Genomic DNA, 23,195 nt, shown 5'->3' on the forward strand with positions numbered 1-23,195 from the left:
CCTCCTGCTCCAGTTTGGCTTTCATGTCCCACTTTTCCCTCAAGAGATGGAAAAGCCTGTCCTTTCCTCAAGCCCGCATTTCCATTTATCAGAACATGGCAGGGAGGGGCAGGCAGAGGCACCATGGAGGACAGCAAGTCCCATCACACTCAGGAGGCTCCTGGCTTGTGCAGCCTCCAGCTGTCAGCACTGTCCCTTCCCCATTTAGCCGCTGCTTCTTGAGAGGCCGCCCCAGTGCCCTGAGCCTGGACGCACTGCTCATGGGGCCAGCCCCACTGCCGGGTTCTCCTGCCCTGCCTCTTCTTCAGAGCCAAAAAGAAAAAGCACAGAGGGCAAGGCCCACATGGAAATCCTACAAAACAGCTGAGGGCCAAGAGTCCTGGAAATTCCAAGCAATCTTGTCTCAGGGGAAGAGGCTGAGTCCCTGTCATTTTAAGAAAGCCTCCTGTCTGCACATCAAAGTCTCGTCTCTATCTTGGGACCCTATCGACCACACTGGGCTGCTGTGAATGTAAAAGGAGGGTCCAGATGGAAAGAGGCTTTATTGACAGGACGCGGCAGTTCATGCCTGTAATCCCAATGCTTTCAGAGGCCGAGGCGAGCAGATTACTTGAGGTCAGGAGTTCGAGACCACCCTTGCCAACATGGCGAAACCCTGTCTCTACTAAAAATACAAAAATTAGCCAGGCATGGTGGCAGGCGCTTGTAATCCCAGCTACTTCGGAGGCTGAAGCAGGAGAATCACTTGAACCCGGGAAGTGGAGGTTGCAGTGAGCTAGGATCACACCATTGCACTCCAGCCTGGGCAATAAGAGCGAAACTCCGTCTCAAAAAAAAAAGGGAGATCTGGCCAGGTGTGGTGGCTCATGCCTGTAATCCTAGCACTTTGGGAGGCCGAGGAGGGCGGATCACGAGGTCAGGAGATCAAGACCATCCTGGCTGACACGGTGAAACCCCGTCTCTACTAAAAATACAAAAAAAAAAAAAAAATTTAGCCAGGCGTGGTGGCGGGTGCCTGTAGTTCCAACTACTCAGAAGGCTGAGGCAGGAGAATGGCATGAACCCGGGAGGTGGAGTTTGCAGTGAGCCGAGATCGCATCACTGCACTCCAGCCTGGGCGACAGAGTGAGACTCCGTCTCAAAAAAAAAAAAAAAAAAAAAAAAAGGGAGATCTTCCACATGCCAGGCACTATGCATAAATAACAGTGACCCGGGCCCTAAATGGGTGAAGCTGAGAATCTAGCAGGGAAGACAAAGTGCCCAGTGCCTACCTGCTGCCAGGTCCTGAAGCCCCGCTCTCTCTCACTGAGTGTCGGCACTTCTAAGACAGTGCTCTTCTTTGCCACCTCCTTCCTAAATGCCTGGGCTTTCTAGATGAACGAGTGCTGGCTGCCAGCTTCCTCCTGGGCAAGGCTACAATGCCACTGTGCTTACTTGGTCATCAATCCTTTCTAATCCACAGGATGCAAGACAGGCTAGAAAGCCACCTGGGTGGGGTCAGGCCCAGCGGCTCACACCTATAATCCCAGCACTTTGGGAGGCTGAGGCAAGCAGATCGCTTGAGGTCAGGAGTTTAAGACAAGCCTGGCCAACATGGCAAAACCCTGTCTCTACTAAAAGCACAAAAATAAGCTGGGCATGGTGGTGCATACCTGTAATCCCAACTACACGGGAGGCTGAGGCACCAGAATCACTTGAACCTGGAAGAGGAAGATTGCAGTGAGCCAAGATTGAGCCACTGCACTCCAGCCTGGGCGACAGGGCAAGACTGTTTCCAAAAAAAAAAGCCAGCAGCATGGTGTTGGATCCTCTACTGACTCTCCCAGCCGAGGCCTTTCCCTGCCTGCCTGCCTCCAAGTACAGTATGTGGAATTTCCACGCAAGCACGGCTCCCTCTCCTCAGATGGCTGACTCTTTGTGCTGCTGTGGTCCTGCATATTCCAGGAGCTTCACCCAGTGAGGACCAGGCTGGGAGAGGCTGCAGGCCACGCTGTGCCTCCCTGTGGACACTAGGGGGCAGAACCATCCGTAGCCCAGGCGGGGTTGGCCCTTTGCACAGAGGGTGCATTCTCACAAAGGAGGCGGTGGCCCAAGAAACACCTGCACTCCTGTTTGCTTTTTATTTCATGCACTTTTTTTTTTTTTTTTTTTTTTTTGAGACAGGGTCTCATTCCAATTGCCCAGGCTGGAGTGCAGTGGCATGATCTCAGCTCACTGCAGCCTCGACCTTCAGGGCTCAGCTGATTCTCCCACCTTAGCCTCCTGAGTAGCTGGGACTACAGGCACGCACCACCATGGCCAGCTAATTATTTGTATTTTTGGTAGAAATGAAGTTTTGCCATGTTGCCCAGGCTGGTCTCAAACTCCTGAGCTCAGGTGATCTGCCCACCTCAGCCTCCCCAAGTGATGGGATTACAGGCATGAGCCACCACACCCGGCCTTCATGCGCTTCTTATACCACGCAGCTAGATTTCTACCCTGCCTTATCACAGTTTGAGGGAGAGAAGCAGTTTTGAAAACCCCTCTCTCCATACTCCCCCTCAGAAATATAAAAATAAAAGCAGGTTTGTCAGAAGAGACACCCACCTCTCAAAATCTCCTCTCTCAGTTCACACCCAACAGCTAAGTCACACTCACGGGAACACCTGCATGATCATGGTATAGTGGGAAGTGGTTCTGCCAATTATCAGCATTAGATCTGGGCCAAGTTGAGCCAGTTTCCCTGCAAAGGGAAGCTCTTTCCTTCCTCATGGACATAATGCACGAAGGCACCCAACAATGGCAGGATCCTCGGAAATGTTCCTTGGCTCTGGGTTTGGCTGTAGATTGACTGTTTTTGTTTTGTTTGAGACAGACTCTTGCTCTGTCACCCAGAGTGCAGTGGCGCAATCTCAGCTCACTGCTACCTCAGCCTCCCGGGTTCAAGCAATCTTCCTGCCTCAGCCTCCCCAGTAGCTGGGACTACAGTCACGCACCACCATGCCTGGCTAATTTTTGTATTTTGGTAGAGAGGGGTTTCACCATGTAGGCCAGGCTGGTTTCAAACTTCTGACCTCAAATGATGCACCCCACTCAGCCTCCCAAAGTGCCGGGATTACAGGTATGAGCCACTGCGCCCAGTGATTGACTGCTTTTTGAGACAGCCAGATAGTGGACAAAAGGTTTAATGCTTGGGACATCCGTGGAGCTGAGCCCTTCCTTCTCTCTGAGTCTGCCCCAAAAACTGTCTTTACGGTGAAACCCTGTCTCTACTAAAAATACAAAAAATTAGCCAGGTGTGGTGGCGGGTGCCTGTGGTCCCAGCTACTCAGGAGGCTGAAGCAGGAGAATGGCGTGAACCCGGGAGGCGGAGTTTGCAGTGAGCCGAGATTGTGCCACTACACTCCAGCCTGGGTGACAGAGTGAGACTCCGTCCAAAAAAAAAAAGCAAAAACAAAAACAAAAAAAACTCTGTCTTTAGAGCAATCAATTGTACTGGGAAGGCATTTCAGAAGGGACGCATCTATAACAACTTTATATAGGCTGTTTCCTCGAGTGCTCCCATTCCTAGGAGCACACCTTTCTTACTAAATCGAATATTCCTGCACCAATGTACAATTCCTGCCAACAGTGCACAAGAAAGTCCTTTTCCCCCACATAATACTGGCCATTATCAATCTAAAAATTTTGCCAACATGATGTGCAAAACTATCTTATCCTAGTTTGCATTTCTCTGATTAATTAGGTTGAGGATATTTTCTTTTTTCTTTTTCGAGACAAAGTCTCGCTCTTGTCGCCCAGGCTGGAGCGCAACAGCACGATCTCTGCTCACTGCAACCTCCGCCTCCCGGGTTCAAGTGATTCTCCTGCCTCAGCCTCCCAAGTAGCTGCTAGTACAGGCGCCTGCCACCACACCTGGCTAATATTTGTATTTTTAGCAGAGACAGGGTTTCACCATATTGGCAAGGCTGGCCTTGAACTCCTGACCTCAGGTGATCCACCTGCCTCAGCTTCCCAAACTGCTGGGATTATAGGCATGAGCCACCGTGCCTGGCCTATTTTCATATTTTTTTTTTCTGGGTGTTACCTGCTTATATGTCTTGTCCATTATTATATTTTCATATTCACAGGAATTTTAAAAATACTTTATGGATACTAATTTCCATCTGTTTTCCATGTTGTATCTTCTCTCCATCTGTTTCATACCTTTAAGCTTTGTTTGTGTCATCTTTTATCATACAGAATGTGACCTATGGCCAGGCATAGTGGCCCATGCCTATAATCCCAGAACTTTGGGAGGCCAAGGCAGGCGGATCACTTGAGGTCAGGAGATTGAGACCGGCCTAGCTAACATGGTGAAACCCCGTCTCTACTAAAAATACAAAAATTAGCCGGGCATGGTGGCATGCGCCTGTAATCCTGCTACTCAGGAGGCTGAGGCAGGAGAATCGCTTGAATGAGATCGCGCCATTGCACTCCAGCCTGGGCAGCAGAGTAAGACTCTGTCTCAAAAAACACACAAACAAAAAAAACAAAACAACAACAAAAAACAAAATGTGACCTATGTGATTTCTCTTTGTTAGAATTTATGGAGATTTTGTTTCCTATAGTTTATTTCTTACTTGTCTGTTAGTCATGTGGGAAAGCATATTATAGTCTCCTAGTCCTTTGGCTTATTAAATTCTGATTGTGTCTAATAGTTTTTGCTTCGTGAATCTCATGGGTATGCGGTCAGTTATTTTAAGTACATGATTTTGAGAACCTCTTTGTGAATTTTAACTTTTTTTTTTTTTTTTTTTTTGAGACAGAGTCTTACTCTGTCACTCAGGCTGGAGTGCAGTGGCAGGATCTCGGCTCACTGCAGCCTCTGTCTCCCAGGTTCAAGTGATTCTCCTGCCTCAGTCCCCCGAGTAGCTGGGATTACAGGCGCCTGCCACCATGCCCAGCTAATTTTTGTATTTTGAGTAGAGACGGTGTTTCACCATGTTGGCCAGGCTGATGTCAAACTCCTGACCTCAGGTGATCTGCCCACCTGGGCCTTCCAAAGTGCTGGCATCACAGGTGTGAGCCACCACGCCCAGCCAACTTTTATCAATATGAAATGTTTCTTCTTATAGCCCTCCAAAACGATAAAATAAAAACAAAAGCAGCTAATCAGCTCACAGTGGCACAGTGAGAAGGCTGTGGGCAGAGCATGAGTCAAGAAGTCTGGGCTCTGGTCTCAGCTTGGTCACTCTGTGGCCTGCATGACTAGGGAAATTGCTTGACTGCCTTATCTGTCAAATGGCCAAATTTTAAGGGTTCCTTCCAGCCCTCAAAACTCTATGATCAGAGGCACTTGGGTAGGCTCTGGGGTGGGGATAATAACTTACCAAAGCTGTAACTTTCAGTTAGCATCCGACTGGCTGGCAGTGAGGGTGGAGAAGAGAAGGGTGGGTAGAGGAAGGGAGAAAGAAAGAGTGTACGTCACTGGCTTTTCCCCAGACGTCTGAGCCTGACAGCGAGCACTGCAGCTGCCCTCCCATGTGTCCAGGATGTCCAAAGGCAGAAGGCACCCAAAGGCTATGAAGACTCAACGTGTAGAGCTTAGGAAGGAGCAGAATGCTTTAAGAAGGCCTGAAGAGTCTCTTGCAATGGCTAAATAACATAGTTTATTTGGTTTTGTTTGTTCGTTCGTTTGTTTTGAGACAGGGTCTCACTCTGTCACCCAGACTGGAGTGCAATGGCACAATAATCACTCACTACAGCCTCAAACTCCTGGGCTCAAGTGATCCTCCCACCTTGGCCTCCCAAAGTGTTAGGATTGCAGGCGTGAGCCATTGTGGCTGGCAGCAACATAGAGTTTACAGGCCTTTGGTCTTAGAGGGATGGATGAGGACTTCTGGAGACTACCTTGATCCCTGACCCTTTGGGACAGCATACTATGCAGACAAGAGCACGTTAGAGAAAAAGTCACGTCCATTTTCAATTTTTCTAGGACTCAGGTCTTCCATACTTCCTAGTGAAAAGTTTCCTAGTGTATAACCCACACAGCTCCTGCTGCAATCTTAGTCATTTTCCTTTCATGAAAAAGCAGAACAGTAGAGCCCCCTCTCCCTGACAAGAATGTGTCAGACACGCTCATCCTCTCCTGGAGCTGCTTCTCTTTGTGCTTTGCTGCTTTGAGCAGTTCTTTAGGATAGTGAGGATATGAATGGTGATTTATGGACATGAACAAATGGACACGGTTGGAAGAGAAAGGAAGCCAGTGGGGCAGAGTTTACCTGCAGGAGTTGGCTGGGCCTGGAACGGGGCTTGACCAGCTGGAGGGAGGCTTCCAAACACAGAAGAGCTGGGGCCACTGCTAAAGGCATCAAAGTTGGCAAAGCCTCCGTGGGAAGGTGTCTGGCCTGTAGGTGGAAGAAACATAAAGGTTATGTAGAAAATTGTCAGGTGTGGTAGCTCACGCCTGTAATTCCAGCACTTTGGGAGGCCGAGGCGGGCAGATCACTTGAGGTCAGAAGTTCAAGACCAGCCTGGTCAACATGGTGAAATCTGTCTCTACTAAAAATATAAAAATTAGCTGGGCGTGGTGGTACATGCCTGTAATCCCAGCTACCTTGGAGGCTGAGGCATGAGAATTGCTTAAACCTGGGAGGTGGAGCTTGCAGTGAGCCGAGATTGTGCCACTCTACTCTAGCCTGGGTGACAGAATGAGACTCTGACTCAAAAAAAAAAAAAAAAAAAAAAACACACACACAACAGAAAAAGAAAAGAAAATGTATATGCCTAGCCATGTAATATAGCTACTAATTCTAAAGGCCAAAGGCCACTCTTATGGGACATCTGCCTTTCCGCAGGGTTCTCTTCAGAGGGAAATGGGTGGGGCCTGGGGCCAAGAGCCAGACCCACACAGGGGAACAGGGGCACCCAGGGCCTCCAGGTTCACTCCCTGCCCTCTTCTGTCCTTACTCCATGAGGCATTAACATTTTTGTCAGGGCCTAGTTTGGAGCATGAAAATTTTTTTTCATGGAGGAAGGAGCTTGAATTTTTTTTTTTTTTTTTGAGACGGAGTCTCACTCTGTCACCTAGGCTGGAGTCCAGTGACGCGATTGTGATTCACTGCAACCTCCACCTCCTAGATTCAAGCAATTCTCCTGCCTTAGCCTCCCAAGTAGCTGGGACTACAGGCACGTGCCACCACACTTGGCTAATTTTTTTTTCTTTTTAGTAGAGATGAGGTTTCACCATGTTGGCCAGACTGGTCTTGAACTCCTGACCTCAGGTGATCTGCCCACCTCAGCCTCTCAAATGCTAGGATTACAGGTGTGAGCCACTGTGTCTGGCTTGAAAATTTTTAAAAAGGGAAAACAGATTCTATGCTGCTGAACCCTCTAATGGCTATTGCTGATTTGGGGGAAGAATAATCTTTGGTGAAATGGAACACATGATAATTCCCCTCCTCCCATTTTAACAGAGACAGAAAATAATAAAAAAGGCTATTTCTAGTGTTCTAAAAGGAAGTGCTAGGAGCCCTCAACTATAATGTTTTAGGATCAAACCCCCAAACATAATCCTGGCTGTACTTATTTGACCCCAATCCTCCCAGCCTCACTGCTTCAGAGTGACCTTCACATTTGTTTGCATGAGAAGATCTAGAGCCATGGTTACCTCCAGGGACTGGATCTCTCATGTTGTAAGCATATACGCTGTAGGGAGAGTCCCATCCCAAAACCCACTTACCCCCAAAGGCAGGGAATGCAGCAAAAGCTGGTGCCATCTGGGGTGCAGCAAAGGGGTCTCCACCGATGTCAGCCAGCAGGTCAGTACTGGCTTTTTTGACAGAGGAGTGGGGAGGTGGCTGAGTGCTCCGGGCCTGGGATGTCCGAGCGTGAGACTGACTGATGGGCTTGGAGGAGAAGGAATGCATACAGCCCTTAGAATCCCAGACATGCCCCAGGCCCTCCTCTGGCTCCCCAGGTTGCCCTCAGATAGGCAGGTAGAGAGAGAAGACAGTGAGTAACTGCCCTCAACCTAGAAGATTCCTGGGCAGGAGCTGCCTTAGCCCCTCTCACAGCTCATATCATCCTCATCTTCTCAGTACACCTGCTCCAAGAACCACACATTTTACAGCACATGAGCCAAGGTAACCCTGAGATATACAGGAATATTGCCCAACACTGCCCCCAGGGCTGTTACTCCTCAACTTTCCCACGTATTGGACACCATATTCCAGCCCCTTCTGTGTTTCTTTGATGGAATGCTCAGGTTTGGAGCTGATATTCTGACTTTCCTAAATACCACTTCCTGTTAGGTTCTGACTTCCAAAAGATATGAGGTCCAGAAGTGACAAATACAAGATACAGGTTAACAGCAGAGCCGAGACCCAACTCACAGCTCCTGCACTGTTGTCTGCTAAGTCCGGGGAATCTGATTCAGGAAACTGACACTCCTGTCTCCCAAATCTCAACAGAAACATGACGAGCAGATCTGAGAGTTACCTGGCTCGAGGTGGAGGCAGCAACTGAGAGAGACGGTGCAGGATCACCCAGAAGTGTCCGAAGGGGCTTCCCTTCTGGGATGGAGCCCTGCACAGGGGTGGAGGCACTGCCTTTGGTATAAGTGGGCCCCTTGACTTGGTCTGGGGGGACATACCTTTGAGAAAGAATAGTTAGGCTGTAAAGAGAGGGATAAAACTTTGGACCATGCTCAGCTTAGGCGTTTGGGAAGACACAGGAGTCAAAATCTATGCTCATTTTCCTCTACTGATTCCCTTTTTTGAAGGGAACCGAGCAACTTAGCAAAGTTCTGCCTATCTTGAGCATCCCCTTGAACATCTTTTGGTTTTTTTGAGACAGGGTCTCGCTGTTGCCCAGGCTGGAGTGCAGTGGGGCAATGTTGGCTCAACACAGCCTTAACCACCTAGGCTCAAGTGATTCTCCTGCCTCAGCCTCCCAAGTAGCCGGGACCACAAACAAGTACATGCTACCATGCCTGGCTAATTTTTTAATTATTTGTAGAGACGAGGTCTCGCTATGTTGCCCAGGCTGGTCTCAACCTCTTGGCCTCAGGTGATCCTCCTGCCTTAGCCTCCAAAGTTCTGGGATTATAGGCGTGAGCCACCGCACCTGGCAAAGGTCCCCCTCTTTTATTTCCTGGGTGTTTCTTCAGACTCCTTCTTCTCAGCTCCATAGAAAAGCTGCCTGCCGCCTCATCCTCTAGGTGCTCACAATCCACACTTCCATCCTGCCAGCTCCTGCCGGGACAATTCCCTTCCACTACAGTGTATGTGGCCCCTACTCTGTAAGTGTCAGCTTAATCCTGAGGACATCCCTAGGAGGGACTCCACAGTGTGGTCTTATCCACATCAATCTCTTTGTTCTCTGCATTCTCTTCTCTACCTCACAGTTACCTCCCAACATGTACACACCCCAGAGATCCCACAAGAAGTGATACCAGGGGAGAGGAAAGGTAAGGGAGAATGGAGATGCTGTTTCCTTCATCAGGAAGACAAAATATAGTTGTCCCATGGTATCCTCAGGGAACTGGTTCCAGGATCCCCCTGACAATTCCATAATCAGAGGACGGGACACTCAAGTCTCTTATATAATATGGTGAAGTATTTGCATATCAAATATGTATATCCTCTAATATACTTTAAATCATCTCTAGGTTACTTATAATACCTAATACAATGTAAATGCCATGCAATAGTTGCTATATTGTATTGCTTTTTATTTGTATTATTATTTTTTTTTTGAGACGGAGTTTCACTCTGTCACCCAGGCTAGAGTACAGTGGCACGATCTCGGCTGACTGCAACCACTGCCTCCCAGGTTCAAGCAGTTCTCTGCCTCAGCCTCCTGAGTAGCTGGGATTACAGGTGCCCACGACCATGCCTGGCTAATTTTTTGTATTTTTAGTAGAGACGGGGTTTCACCATGTTGGCCAGGCTAGTCTTGAACTAGTCCTGACCCTGTGATCCACCCGCCTCGGTCTCCCAGAGTGCTGGGATTACAGGCATGAGCCACCACGCCTGGCCTTATTTGTATTATTTTTTATTGTTGTATTGTTATTTTTTGTGTTCCCTACTTTTTTTTTTTTTTTTGAGACAGTTTCTCTCTCTTTGCCCAGGCTGGAGTACAGTGGCATGATCTCAGCTCACTGCAACCTCCGCCTCCTGGATTCAAGCAATTTTCCTGCCTCAGCCTCCAGAGTAGCTGGGATTACAAGTGTCCACCCCCACACCCAGCTAAATTTTTTTGTATTTTTAGTAGGGACAGGGTTTCACCATGTTGGCCAGGCTAGTCTCGAACTCCTCACCTCAAGTGGTCTGCCCACCTCAGCCTCCCAAAGTGCTGGGATTATAGGCGTGAGCCACCTTGCCTGGCCTGTTTTCCCAAATATTTTTGATGTGAGGTTGATTGGATCCATGGTTGCAGGATCTACAGATACAGAGGGCTGACTGTACATATAAATCATGAAACAAGGCCGGGCGCAGTGGCTCACGCCTGTAATCCCAGCACTTTGGGAGGCCAAGGCAGGCAGATCATTTGAGCCCAGGAGTTTCAGACCAGCCTGGGCGACATGGTGAAACCCCATTTCTACAAAAAATATAAAAATTAAGGCCGGGCGCAGTGGCTCACTCCTGTAATCCCAGCACTTTGGGAGCCAAGGTGGGCGGATCACGAGGTCAGGAGATCGAGACCATCCTGGCTAACACGGTGAAACTCCGTCTCTACTAAAAATACAAAAAATTAGCCGGGTGTGGTGGCGGACGCCTGTAGTCCCACCTACTCGGGAGGCTGAGACAGGAGAATGGCGTGAACCTGGGAGGTGGAACTTGGAGTGAGCCGAGATCACGCCACTGCACTCCAGCCTGGGCGACAGAGCGAGACTCTGTCTCAAAAAAAAAAAAAAAAAAAAAAAATATATATATATATATATATATATATATATAAATTAGCCAGGCATGGTGGCACACACCTGTAGTCCCAGTTACTGGGGAGGATGAGGTAGGAGGATCACCTGAGCTCCAAGAAGCTGAGACTGCAGTAAGCTGTGACTGTGGCACTGCACTCTAGCCGGGGCAACAGAGTGAGACCTTGTCTCAAAAAAAAAAAAAAATCATAAAATGATGGGTTAAAGGAATAAAACTATAGGATGTGTGCTTCCAGCCATCTCTCCCCATACATAAGATCAGCTGAGCTATAAAAATGAACACCCACAGGCCTACCTCCCGACTCCAATCAGTCTACTATCTCTCCAAAAGAGAGGACATAAAATCTGCAGGGTTAGTGACTGAGAACAAGTTGTCCTTTCATGTAGATTTATTTTAGCCGTAACTGAATGTGAGTGGAACAGAATCGACCCAAGTCTAGTCTTTTGTGAGAAGGCCAAATTCAACTCTAGAAACTGGACTGTCAGATGAAGAATGTCTTGAACACGTTTCCATAGCAATCTCTTTCCTACTCCTTACCATCTCTTCTTCTCATATTTTTCCTGGAGAAACTCCTTCACTTTCTGAGGATCCCTGGAATCTGGTACTAAAGATGTCCGAGCATCAAATAGACCCAACCAAATCTTCCGGCAAACCTAAAAGAATGAAGGTGTCAGAGGAGTGGGAGCAGAAAGCAGGAAATACAAAAAATACCACTTCCTTTTTTTTTTTTTTTTTTTTTTTTGAGACAGAGTCTCACTCTGTCACCGGGCTGGAGTGCAGTGACACGATCTCAGCTCACTGCAACCTCCACCTCCGGGGTTCAAGCAATTCTCCTGCCTCAGTCTCCCAAATAGCTGAGACTATAGGCATGCGCCACCACGCCCAGCTAATTTTTGTACTTTTAATAGAGATGAGGTTTCACCATGCTGGCCAGGATGGTCTCGATCTCTTGACCTCGTTATCTGGCCACCTCAGCTACCCAAACTGCTGGGATTACAGGCATGAGCCACCGCGCCCAGCCACCACTTCCTATTTATTCATCAGTAAATACATATTGGCTGGATGTGGTGGCTCACACCTGTAATCTCAGCACTTTGAAAGGCCGAGGTGGGTGGATCACTTGAGTACGGGAGTTCAAGAGCAGTCTGGGCAACACAGCGAAACCCACTCTCTAAAAAAATACAAAAATTAGTGGAGCATGGTGGCACGTGCCTATAGTTCGAGCTACTTGGGAGGCTGAGGTGGGAGGATCGTTTGAGCCCAGGAGGTTGAGGTTGCAGTGAGCCGAGATTGCGCCATTACGCTCCAGCCTGGGTGACAGAGCAAGCAAGAGCTTGTCTCTGATAAATAAATAAATAAATAAATAAATAAATAAATAAATAAATATTGAGCATGGACACAGTGCTAGGATCTGGGTCTACCTACAAACCAGATATGATTCCTGTCCTCGCAGAGTTTATAATCCAATGGGGCAGTCATATCTTAGATAAATAAAACTAAAGTTATAATCACATTTTGTGACATGTATTGAAAAAGGAAAATAGAGGGCCATGAGAATTATGGAGAATTAAATTTCGCTAAGGGTAGGGTCCAGGACAATTTTCAGAGCTCTGGCTTCCAGGACACCTCCAGAGGCCCTTGAGGACACCCTCTAAGTAAACCAATCACCCATAAGCTGGGGTACTGCTAACGCCAAGGATAGCAACTTCTGATCGGCAGATTTAGCTAGGGAAGGGGTTTAAGTCACTTTCCAGTACAAGATATGCACTTAAATCCAGGTTGTCGAGGCTGAAGGCAGCAGAGCTGGCTCCAGGAGAGCTTCCTCAGAGGGGCTGGCCCAGTCAACTCTGAATGCTCACGCTCTGGAGCTCTGGTCATTCTACCCCTCCATTGCTCAGGTGCCACATCCTAAAACGATATTGCTACTTCCCCTGACTCCTGAAAAGGAGGCCTAGACAAACCATGATTTGTATAACAGAATAAAGATTCTGTAAATATACCTAAGGAAAGAAATCATACATATGAAAAAATTAAGAGAAACTCAACCAAAAATAAAACCGTAAGGTTTCCCTACAATCTTGAGGCAAAGCCCCACCTGCAGATAGGGTGACCTTCTCACCACTCCATCGGTGGCAGCTCACCTCATTTCCACGGGATTGCAGGAATACTACTTCAGGCTCAGTGAAAGTTGTCATGGAGATTGACTTGACACGATGAGGGGGGTTCAGCCCTCTCCTACGGGAGAGAAACAGGAAGAAAGAGAAGTATAATGCAGTTAGCACAGCAGGCTGTTCATGGGAGGAGGAGGAGGAGGGAGAAAGGGTGAAAGAATAGCATATAAACTAAGCTCAGATAGAACCCCCCCATCTGAAGCTACTTCCTAATTCCAGGAAAGAAAGGAAATATTTGGAATATTTTGGAGACATTAGAAGTCTCCAAAGAGAGGCCAGGCACAGTGACTCACACCTGTAATCCCAGCACTTTAGAAGGCCGAGGCAGGCAGCTCACTTGAGGCCAGGAGTTCGAGACCAGCCTGGCCAATATGGTGAAAACCTGTCTCTACTAAAAATACAAAAATTAGCCGGGCATGGTAGTGCACGCCTGTAATCCCAGCTACTCAGGAGGCTGAGGCATGAGAATCGCTTGAACCTGGGAGGCAGAGGCTACAGTGAGCCAAAATCACCCCACTGCACTCCATCCTGGGCAACAGCAAGACTCTGTCCCCACTCCCACCACCCCCCTCCAACCCCCCAAAAAAAGAAGTCTCCAAAGAGACAGGGAAGAGAGAGTCAGGAACATCCTGTGATCCCAGTAGTTCTGGAGAGGAAAGGTAGAGCCTGCCCATCCAGAAGCCTCCTCTAGCCTGGCTCAGATCCCAGTAGTTTCAGTGTTTAGCCTGTAGGCCGAGGGGGTACTTCTGGGAACTCAGATGCGTGACCACTTCCCACTTCCTACTTTATCATTGTTTTAGACCTACAGCCCATCCCCAAGGTCCCAGGGCCCACAAAAACACAAATCCTTCAAGCATGAGGGAAGGCAAAAATGAAGGCCCAGTACTATTCTTGATAACACTAACAAAAACAGGATATGGTGACAAAAAACAGTCTCTAGCCCAGCTGGCCCTCCTTGTGTCTACAAAGAAGGGTGGAGTGGTGGTGGGATGGAGAGGGTCCCTCTCTTTCAGGAAGCCATCTCTAGGAAAAGAAATATTTGATTTTCTTATTTCTGTATCTCTCAATAAAGCAGGAAGAAGTCAAGTTCAACCATGAGCTATAAGGCTGGCATGGGCGAGGAATATGTAACCTGTGGCAATGTTTTTGTGCCTCCTCTGTATGTTCTGTTAACTCCCTGGGAATCCAGTTCTGCCTCCAGGAACCCTGTGGAGATTATAAGAGAAGAGAAGGCTTCCTTGTCCCCACTCAATTGGTCTCAGGAGTGTTCTAATACAGGAAACTTGGGGCTAAGCCAGGCAGGGCTTCATAGGTTCCCCTGTCCTTGCACCTTAAGTATTATTCTGGTCTAGGTCTACTACCCTCACTGGATTAAACAAAACTGCCCAAACCAAAACAAGCTAGATCCTGGGACAGGAGGGAAGCAGTCTCAGCAGATGAGGCCTCTTCAGACTTTTACTCTCATGGAAAAAAAAAAAATGGCCAAATCGAGTTGCTCAAATAAAAATCCAGAATAGGGTCCTGGCTGACATCCTCAGGAAGCGCAAAGGGGGAAAAAGAGACAAAAATATTTAACAGATGAAAATCCTGAAAATTCACAAAGAAGGTGGGGAAAACATACATTCACACTAACAGGTGCACACACAGAATCCAAGTGCTCCTGCCAAGTCTGGGAGAACAGCAGCAAGGTGTAAGCAAAAGCAGCGGTGGTGGGGGTGGGGGTGGGGGGCAGGGAGTGGGCGGACTCAGTACAGAGTGAACAGTAAGGGCGGCCACCCTGTGGATGATAAATTACTCATTATGGGATTTTAACAAAGGACAGGACACTGGAGGCTCCAGTTGACGCTGTTTGCAGCAATTCTGCTGCTAGACCTTTAGGTATAAAGGGTCTCAAAAATGCTCTTATAAAAGACAAGCAATATCAAAGAGGACTGATGCCCCCAAGGAAAGATAAGCTCAGGGAAAAACGAAAGCAAGGCTTTGTTACTACATATCAAACAATAGCTCTTAAGCTTGGTCTGCCCTGAAGACTGTCTTCCGATCACATTTCAGACATAGTCCGTTCTCTCTCCTAAGGCCTCCCTTGCTAATGGCTTGGTTTGGTTTTGCTTTTAATTCTAGCCAGCCTGCTTTTAGACTTTCTCACCTTAACCACTAGGCCCTTCCCCTTCAGAATGTCAGGGCTTTCTGAAGTCTAGCCAGACCTCACTGTCCCTGTGATCTCAAAGGTCTTCTCCTTCACCTCCTACAAATAAAATTTACTTTGCCAAAACACAAGGCATTATGGGAGGCACTGTGGGGGATACAAAAATTATAGGACAGAGTTATCTTATCACCAGGAGCTCACAAGAAGAACCCAGGAAGCCTGGACAAAGGTACTTCTTACTGCAGTAGGGTGCTATTCAGTCAGGCACTGATGGATCAGGGAGAACGTGACTCCAGGATGCAGCAGTTGCGGAAGGAAGAGAAACAGTCATGGGGAAGGTAAAATGTATTATGTTTACACTAGAAAAACAGATTCTAAGCCTATCACAAAAAGGTCATTGACATTTCCTGAATGGATAACCAGGAACTGTTAGCGAACTGTAAACAGGGAGGTGTGCTTCCTTGTTAGGGGGTGGAGGCAGGACTCAACCCAGGCATCAATCAAAATGGGATGCTTAGAACAGAACTTATGGTTGAGCCTGGACTAAAAGAGTTTATTTTTGGTGGGGGTGGCAGGGGGGGGTGGCGGCAGACGTGATAGGATGATGGGAAGGCAGAGAAAATAAGAAATGATTTAGGTGCTTTGGGCCAAATGAATCTGATGGAACAGGATGTTTCCATAGCACAGTACAAAAAGCATTGCTCTGACCTTGATGTCTGTAGACTGGATTTTGTACAACCAGAGCCACAGTCTGGGGGCAGGGAGAATTCTCTACAAGGCAACACTGCAGCCTAGGAAGGGGGCCTAGTTACATGGCCTATGAGTCAGAGTTTTTCTTTCTGAATCACAGAGAGGCCACTGCTGGCCAAAAGAAGCAATTTAGAAACGAGAGCCCCCTTCCTCCTGGTAGCTAAAACCGTGTGGCCTAGGTGTGCTGCATTTCACTGGGTACACACCAGGGTCATGCAGCGGACCAGATGTGAGTCACTGGCCTGGAATTAAACAGGCCCAGCTCTCCCACTTGCACCCAGCTCCCCAACATAACTCTCAGGTTCCTCCCAAAAGAGGTAATCACAGCAAATTCATTCTGGTATTTCTAACCAGGAAGTGCTGGGGAGGAACAGAGATCAATTTATTTTCTCAGAATAGAGTAAGTTTTTCCAATGGAAAGTACATTATTACTAGGACTCAAGCCTCCAGCCAGTCAGGTTGTCTTTATCCACTTCAGTTTCTTTTTCACAGGGCACCTAAAGGGCATATGAAGTATTCTGAATTATTTGGCAGCTGAAGCCACTTGTATGTGTAGCTGCTAACATCTGCCCAGTCCTCTCTCTTTCCCTCCCTCCCATCTCCTCTCTGATTCCATTAGACATAGTACTATTTCCACAAATACTACGCCTTTTGTTTTTCTGTGATCATCACCCTCATGCTGGCCCATATTTTTGCTTCTATCTTGCTTCATAAAAGCATCAAACCTGCTCAGCTGCTCAGATAAGAAAGTTCTGCCAGGTCAACAATGGAAAAAAACCAGTTCCACCCAGCACCCAAGTTCTTTTTCATTTGTGCCAAATTTGGACTTGGGAAATCCTTGCCTTTGAACAACTGTGTTCAGATTCATACACCCCAGATCGTGTTTCTTTGCTCTGGGATTTCACTCCTCTGCTCCTGAACAGGGTACAACTAAACCAGTTTAGCTCTTATCTTGGATGCAAACATCACCATGAAGAGTCCCTGTTAGGAACTTTTAATAGTCCCTAAGAGGAAGGCTCTCCTATTACCCTGCTCCAGGGTCAATTTCACTAATTTTAGGAACCCTCTTCCTGATCTAAATTCTGCTTCAACCCATTTCCTTTGTTCCTCCTCAGCAGCAATGATAAACAGCTGTCCTGTTGATTAGAGCCAGGTAGACTCCTGATAGCATCCAGCCGCCCTTCCCTTTAGGCTCAACCTCAATCTTTTTTACATGTCTCCCTCTGCCCTCACCTCTCTCATCCCCACCCACCCCCCCCCCCCCCCCACCCCACGTCGAGCTTTTTCTCATCCCTTTAGTAATTTATTACTTCCTTCGGGGCTTTTCAAGTGGTTCATGCACCCCTTATGAAACAGCACCTACATCTGTAATTTAGTGAGACTCTGTCCACCTCTGCCCAGCAGAGGTCAACATGAAAGGTGACAGAGGAGGGGATGGAGGGATGGGACTAAAACAGGGGCAAGGTACATGTGTACCTCTCCAACCCAGACAGATGGAAAAGTACTGAATTATTGAAAAACATACTGTACCTTTCCTCCCATGGAGATTAAAATGCTTCAACTAAGAACCACCAGCAAGCCCGACAGGGAAAGTAAGGCACAAGGAGGGCAGGAACTTGTCACAAATAAAGAGCTGTCAAGTGCATTCTTGACACCCAGCCCAGAGCTCTGCCCACCTTAATTCTGACTCCTGTGATCACAGTAAAGTTGGGCAGAAATAGAAGAGATAAGTGTCTATTACAAACGCCTGAAGAACGATGGATTGAAGATGGACCCAAACAGCCACATCAAGGAAACATGTCATACTTTGCTGAAAAAATTGGGTGTCAAAGTTAGCGTCCATCCTTATGTCAATGAGATCTCAGGCCTCAACATCCATTTTCTTTCTGAGGAACAGTGGTTCATTCACAGACGCATTCAGGCAAACCAGAACAAGAAAGAACATTTAAAGCACTGCTTTGCAAATAGATGCTTTTTAGCAGCAATTTTTACCACGTCTTAAGATTCAAATGACAGATTCATCCTCCAAGAATTAGAAATGTAACTAAACAAACAAGCATATGTGTATGTTGGGGAAATTAAACAGATCCACATCTAGGTTAAGGAAATTAGGTACTGGAAGAAAACCAAATGAATAAAACTAGGTCAGGTGTGGGACCTACAATTGTGGCAGTATGTACGTAAATTTAGGAACAGCAGAAACTAGCAGCCTTTCTCTCAAGCCCTCACACCAACGCTGTAGGTTTTTGCTACAGCTGAGAAAATATTTCTCATTAAAAAAGAGAGAACAAGAATGAGTTCATACATGCAGGGATGCAGGCAGAGTCATACCCACCCACCAATATTAAAATGTGTGTTTTTCTTCAGATCTTAGGAAATTCAACTTTGGCTGGAACCATCAACTTTGCTACATCGGCCAATCCAACCAGCTGGGAATTCTAATAATTTTGCTCACTGCCCCCAGATGACTCTATCCCCTTATGAAGGAGACATATTTGTAACCCACTGAACAGAAAACTGGCCTTTAAAATAATGTCATCCTGCTGTCTCCTTTTTGTGGCTACGGTGCTAATGTGGTATTTCAATTTCTTCCCTCAATATCCTCTTCATTTTAACAAAGAATATTTCTTCTCGAGGCCAGGCACAGTGGCTCACGCCTGTAATCCCAGCACTTTGGGAGGCCGAGGCAGGTGGATCACCTGAGGTCAGGAGTTTGAGACCAGCCTGGCCAACATGGTGAAACCCTGTCTCTACTAAAAATACAAAAATTAGCTGGGCGTGGTGGTGTGCACCTGTAATCCCAGCTACCTGGGGAGGCTGAGGCAGGAGAATTGCTTGAAACCAGGAGGTGGAGGTTGCAGTGAGCCAAGATCGGACCACTGCACTCCAGCCTGGGCGACAGAGCGAGACTCCATCTCAAAAAAAAAAAATTAATAATATTTCTTCTCTTTGCATTATACCTCAGTTTGGTATCACTCTAACCCACAGAGCTTCATTTTACTTCATAGCTTTTAGCAATACAGAACGATTTCTTTATAGTCCATGGCTTCCACTAGGATGTCAGCTCCGTGAAAATGGGAACTTATCACTACTGTATCTCCAGTACCTAAAACAGTGTCTGGCGCTTGATAGGCACTGAATAAGTTCGTGTTGACTGACCGAATGAATAAACATGCAGGCTGTCAGCCGACCACAATTTTCACTTCCCACCAACACCAAACCCTAATCTACAGGTAATCAATCATGGGGATTTAAGATGCTAATTGGTCTCCGTGCCACCATGGAGCCATGCCTCCAGAAATAAGCATCCCCTGCCTCACATTCTGCCTTACAGCCCACCTGCCAGCTCCCACTCCTTCCCACAGCACATCAAAGGGACACAGGTAATACTGTGTTAAGACCCCTTTACAAGGATTATACGCCTTGCCCTTGTCATGCTAATTATAGGGAAACTCCAGCTTTCTTGCAGAGTTTCTCCTGAAATTTCTCACTCTCAACATACCTTCAATTCAGCTTCATTTACTGGCCTAACCTCTTGATCTTTCATTTCACTCTTATTTCCTGCTAACAAAGGGTTGGTCTAGCTTCTCATTTCCCAAACACCAAAATATGCTCTCTAAATCCCCCGCCATGAGAATCACTCCCTGGTTTAGTCTCATAATGCTTTACCAAAAAGCTAAGCAGCCTGGGTGCCGTGGCTCACGCCTGTAATCCCAGCACTTTGGGAGGCTGAGGCGGCGGATCACTTGAGATCAGGAGTTCGAGACCAGCCTGACCAACATGGCGAAACCCCGTCTCTACTAAAAATACAAACATTAGCCAGATGTGGTGGCGCGTGCCTGTAGTCTCAGCTACTCAGGAGGCTGAGGCAAGAGAATTGCTTAAACCCAGGAGGCAGGGGTTGCCATGAGCCGAGATCGCGCCATTGCACTCCAGCCTAAGCAACAGAGTGAGACTCCATCTCAAAAAAAAAAAAAAAGAAAAAAGAAACCAGGTTTTTAACGTGTCCCAGATACCTTAGCTTTCTTTGTTTCCTGATTGAGGGGTATTATAAGGGAAATGTTATCTGTGGGATACTTTAACAAAGATCTACAAAATAATGATAACAATGTCAGCACTTCCCAGTTACTCAATTTAATCCATCAGTTTCATCCTTCTGCTTCTCATAGCAGGATCTTCAGGAATCAGCTCTTTCTCTTTCTACTTTACCCTATACATACTCCTTTTTTTTTTTTGTGAGACAGAGTCTCGCTCTGTCACCCAGACTGGAGAGCGCAGTGGTGCGATCTCAGCTCATTGCAACCTCCACCTCTTGGGTTCAAGCAATTCTCTTGCCTCAGCCTCCTAAGTAGCTGGGATTACAGGCACCTGCCACCATGCCTGGCTAATTTTTGTATTTTTAGTAAGAGATGAGATTTCACCATGTTGGCCAGGCTGGTCTCGAAACTCCTGACCTCAAGTGATCTGCTCACCTTGGCCTCCTATACATACTGAGCCACCGAGCCCGACCCCTATACATACTCCTAAACGTTGCTCAATCTCTCCCCAGAGTTCTTCACCCACTCTCGAGTCTCTATCCTCTTGCTTCATTTCAGTCCATCTCAGTTTATGACACATTACTGTTTGGGTTCTCAATCATTATCCCAAGAGCCACGATGACTTTTACTTAGACCAAAGTCAAGTTCATCCTTACAACCCACAAGTGAGGTTGATCAGAACCCAGAGAGAAGTTTAGCAAAGGAGGTTAAAACGAAGTAAATAATTCCAAACGGTATCTTGAGAAAACTAAATCCTCATTGCTGGTCTGCCATGATCATCACTAATACCAAACAACAAATGTTGGAAACCGCAATGCCCATATGGCACTGGATAAGTTACGAAACCTCTCTTTGCTTCTGTTCTCCCATCTGTCTTGCAAGAACAATAGTGCTCGCTCCCTGGCTCCTAAAGGTATCAAGACAGGGAAAGCTTTTTTTTTTTTTTTTGAGACAGTGTCTTGCTCTGTCGCCAGGCTGAAGTGCAGTGGCATAATCTTGGCTCACTGCAACCTCCACCTCCCGGGTTCAAGTGATTCTCCTGCCTCAGCCTCCCAAGTAGCTGGGAGTACAGGTGCGTGCCACCACACCCAGGTAATTTTTGTATTTTTAGTAGAGATGGGGTTTCACCATGTTGGCCAGGATGGTCTCGATCTCTTGACCTCATGATCTGCCTGCCTCGGCCTCCCAAAGTGCTAGGATTACAGGCGTGAGCCACAGCGCCTGGCTGGAAAGCATTTTTTTAAAAACAAAACAAAAACAACAGTGTCTTAAAATAAGACTAAAAAATTGTCAAAATAAATCCCTTGACAAACTTATTAAAAAACAGAGATCCAGGCCTGATATCAGATGTTAATCATGCATCTAACCAAATAATATCTTAATTTGGGAGTAGGAGGAGTGCAGAGGGGAGTGGAGGGGGCTTTACTATATAACCAGAAATCTAGGCTAGAATTGTGGCTGTAAATTCACTCTGGCATGACCGAACAGTACCAATGCCAAGAGTAGCACTCAGATGATGCACCAAAGCCCCCCCAAAATCTAGAGTTTCCTGGATGCTACCACCAGGATCCAGTCATGGCAACAGGGAGCTTAAAGGTGTAAATGATTAACCTTCAGGATGGCTCACCTAGACGTGCAAACGTTTGAAAAAGCTAAGCTCTCTACCAGGGTAACCCATTGGCTCTCATCTCTTAGATTTCGTAAGAGTTTTACCCTCTGGGTAACATTTCAAAGCCCTGCTAAGATTAGTATCTACACCTGAACTCTGGACCATGGCTCCCTTCCAGCCACTATCTCTAGGCTGTCAATCGGGGTTAATTCGCTTTTTTTTTTTTCTTTTTAATCCTGTACTCTAATCATAGGAAGTTCAACCAAGTTTCAGCTGGCTTCTGCATCTCACACTACAGCAGGGACACAAGCCCGAAGGAAGAAAGGTGCCCGTCCATCTCCAGGCCGGCTTTCCCCACCTTTTTCCTTTTTGCTTTCCACCTGCATGAAGTTCCCTCTAAAGGTGCATGTCATTTTCTGGCCCTTTAAGTCCCGACACCCCATCCCACTCCGAGTTCCCTTCCATCCTCCGCACTTTCTCCCTCCCCACTTGCAGTTTGCCTCGACCCCCTCGGGGAGTTTCTCGGTCCCTCTCCGGGCGTCCTTCTGCACCCGTACCCTTCTCTCCGCACCCTTCTCTCCGCAGAGCGACTCCGGCCTTGCTTCCTCTCCCCTGCCCTTTCCCCTCCCCACCACACCGCTGCAGCAGACGACCCCGTCCCCACAGCCGGCGCGTTCCCTGACCTCCCCTCCGCCCCTCACCTCGGCCCCCTTCCCTCGCGCCCCGGAGCCCCGGCCTCCCCACCCCGCCCCCGGGTCCCCCTACGCCGACCTCTGCCACTCCCTCCCGGTCACTCACAGGAGGCCGGAGCAGGTGGTGCACACGAAGCTGCCCACGGTGATATCCACGTAGGTGACCCCGCGCTGGGCGCACTCGAAGCAGTGGCGGTTCCCGGCCTGGCTGCAGCCACCCAGCTCCCGCACCCGACGGCACCACACCTCCGAGGCCGCCTCCGCCTCCGCCTTGCCCCCGCTGACCCCGCCGCCCGGGCCCGGGCCCTTCTTCGCCGCCATCACCATCGCTGCCCACTCCCTCCCCGCTAGTCAGCAATCACCCCTTCAACCACTGCCGCCTTCCCGCCTCCTCAGCCGCCTCCGCACGCCTGGCTCCCCTGACAGAAGCTCGGGAGCGGGCGGCATCCGCAGGAGACTTCGCCGTCCACCACCCTCCCTGCCCGTCCTGCACACTGATTGGCTAGGTTGCTCCCACCTCCTTACTCCGATTGGCCCTCCCTGGGACGGCCTCCGGTTGCTGGAGCCGCCAATGCCACGCCCCACCGCCTTCAGGCCTCAGGCCTCTCCTATTGGCCGGCAGAGACCCCAGCAGCGAGAACCGTGCGTGCCCTCTCCTTGTCCCCGCCCCCTCTCGCCACTGCCTCCACCGTGGCCCGCCTCCTAGCTCCGATTGGTGAGTCCTCGGCACTCGGGCTCCGACGCTAATTTTGATTGGCTGACGGGGCTGCAAAGTTAGCGCGCGAGACAGAGGAGGTGCCCCGCGCGTGCGTAGCTGTCGTTCTCCCGACTGATGACGTTAATTCCCGGCAAATTTCAAAGGCTTATTCTAGACTGTGTAGAGTGTCAT

The 23,195-nt window shown here is 48.1% G+C and overlaps 1 protein-coding gene across 2 annotated transcripts in view; it reads right to left on the reverse strand.

Moving 5' to 3' along the window:
- Positions 1–22,788, reverse strand: part of AGFG2 (ArfGAP with FG repeats 2) — a 29,040-nt gene extending 6,252 nt beyond the window's left edge. Inside the window, exons 1-7 of one of the 2 annotated variants that reach the window (XM_019030924.4) lie at positions 22,413–22,788; positions 13,043–13,136; positions 11,439–11,554; positions 8,461–8,614; positions 7,703–7,868; positions 6,243–6,368; positions 5,352–5,384 (exon numbers count right to left, since the gene is read on the reverse strand). In XM_019030924.4, the coding sequence (XP_018886469.1) occupies positions 5,352–5,384; positions 6,243–6,368; positions 7,703–7,868; positions 8,461–8,614; positions 11,439–11,554; positions 13,043–13,136; positions 22,413–22,633 (910 nt within the window). In that variant the 5' untranslated portion in view covers positions 22,634–22,788. The remainder of the gene's footprint in view (positions 1–5,351; positions 5,385–6,242; positions 6,369–7,702; positions 7,869–8,460; positions 8,615–11,438; positions 11,555–13,042; positions 13,137–22,412) is intronic. The other variant, XM_004045908.5, reaches the window with a different exon arrangement.
- Positions 22,789–23,195: the final 407 nt, after the last annotated feature.

Source organism: Gorilla gorilla, chromosome 6 (genome assembly GCF_029281585.2).
Source record: "Gorilla gorilla gorilla isolate KB3781 chromosome 6, NHGRI_mGorGor1-v2.1_pri, whole genome shotgun sequence".
In the NCBI taxonomy this organism is placed as follows: domain Eukaryota; kingdom Metazoa; phylum Chordata; class Mammalia; order Primates; family Hominidae; genus Gorilla; species Gorilla gorilla.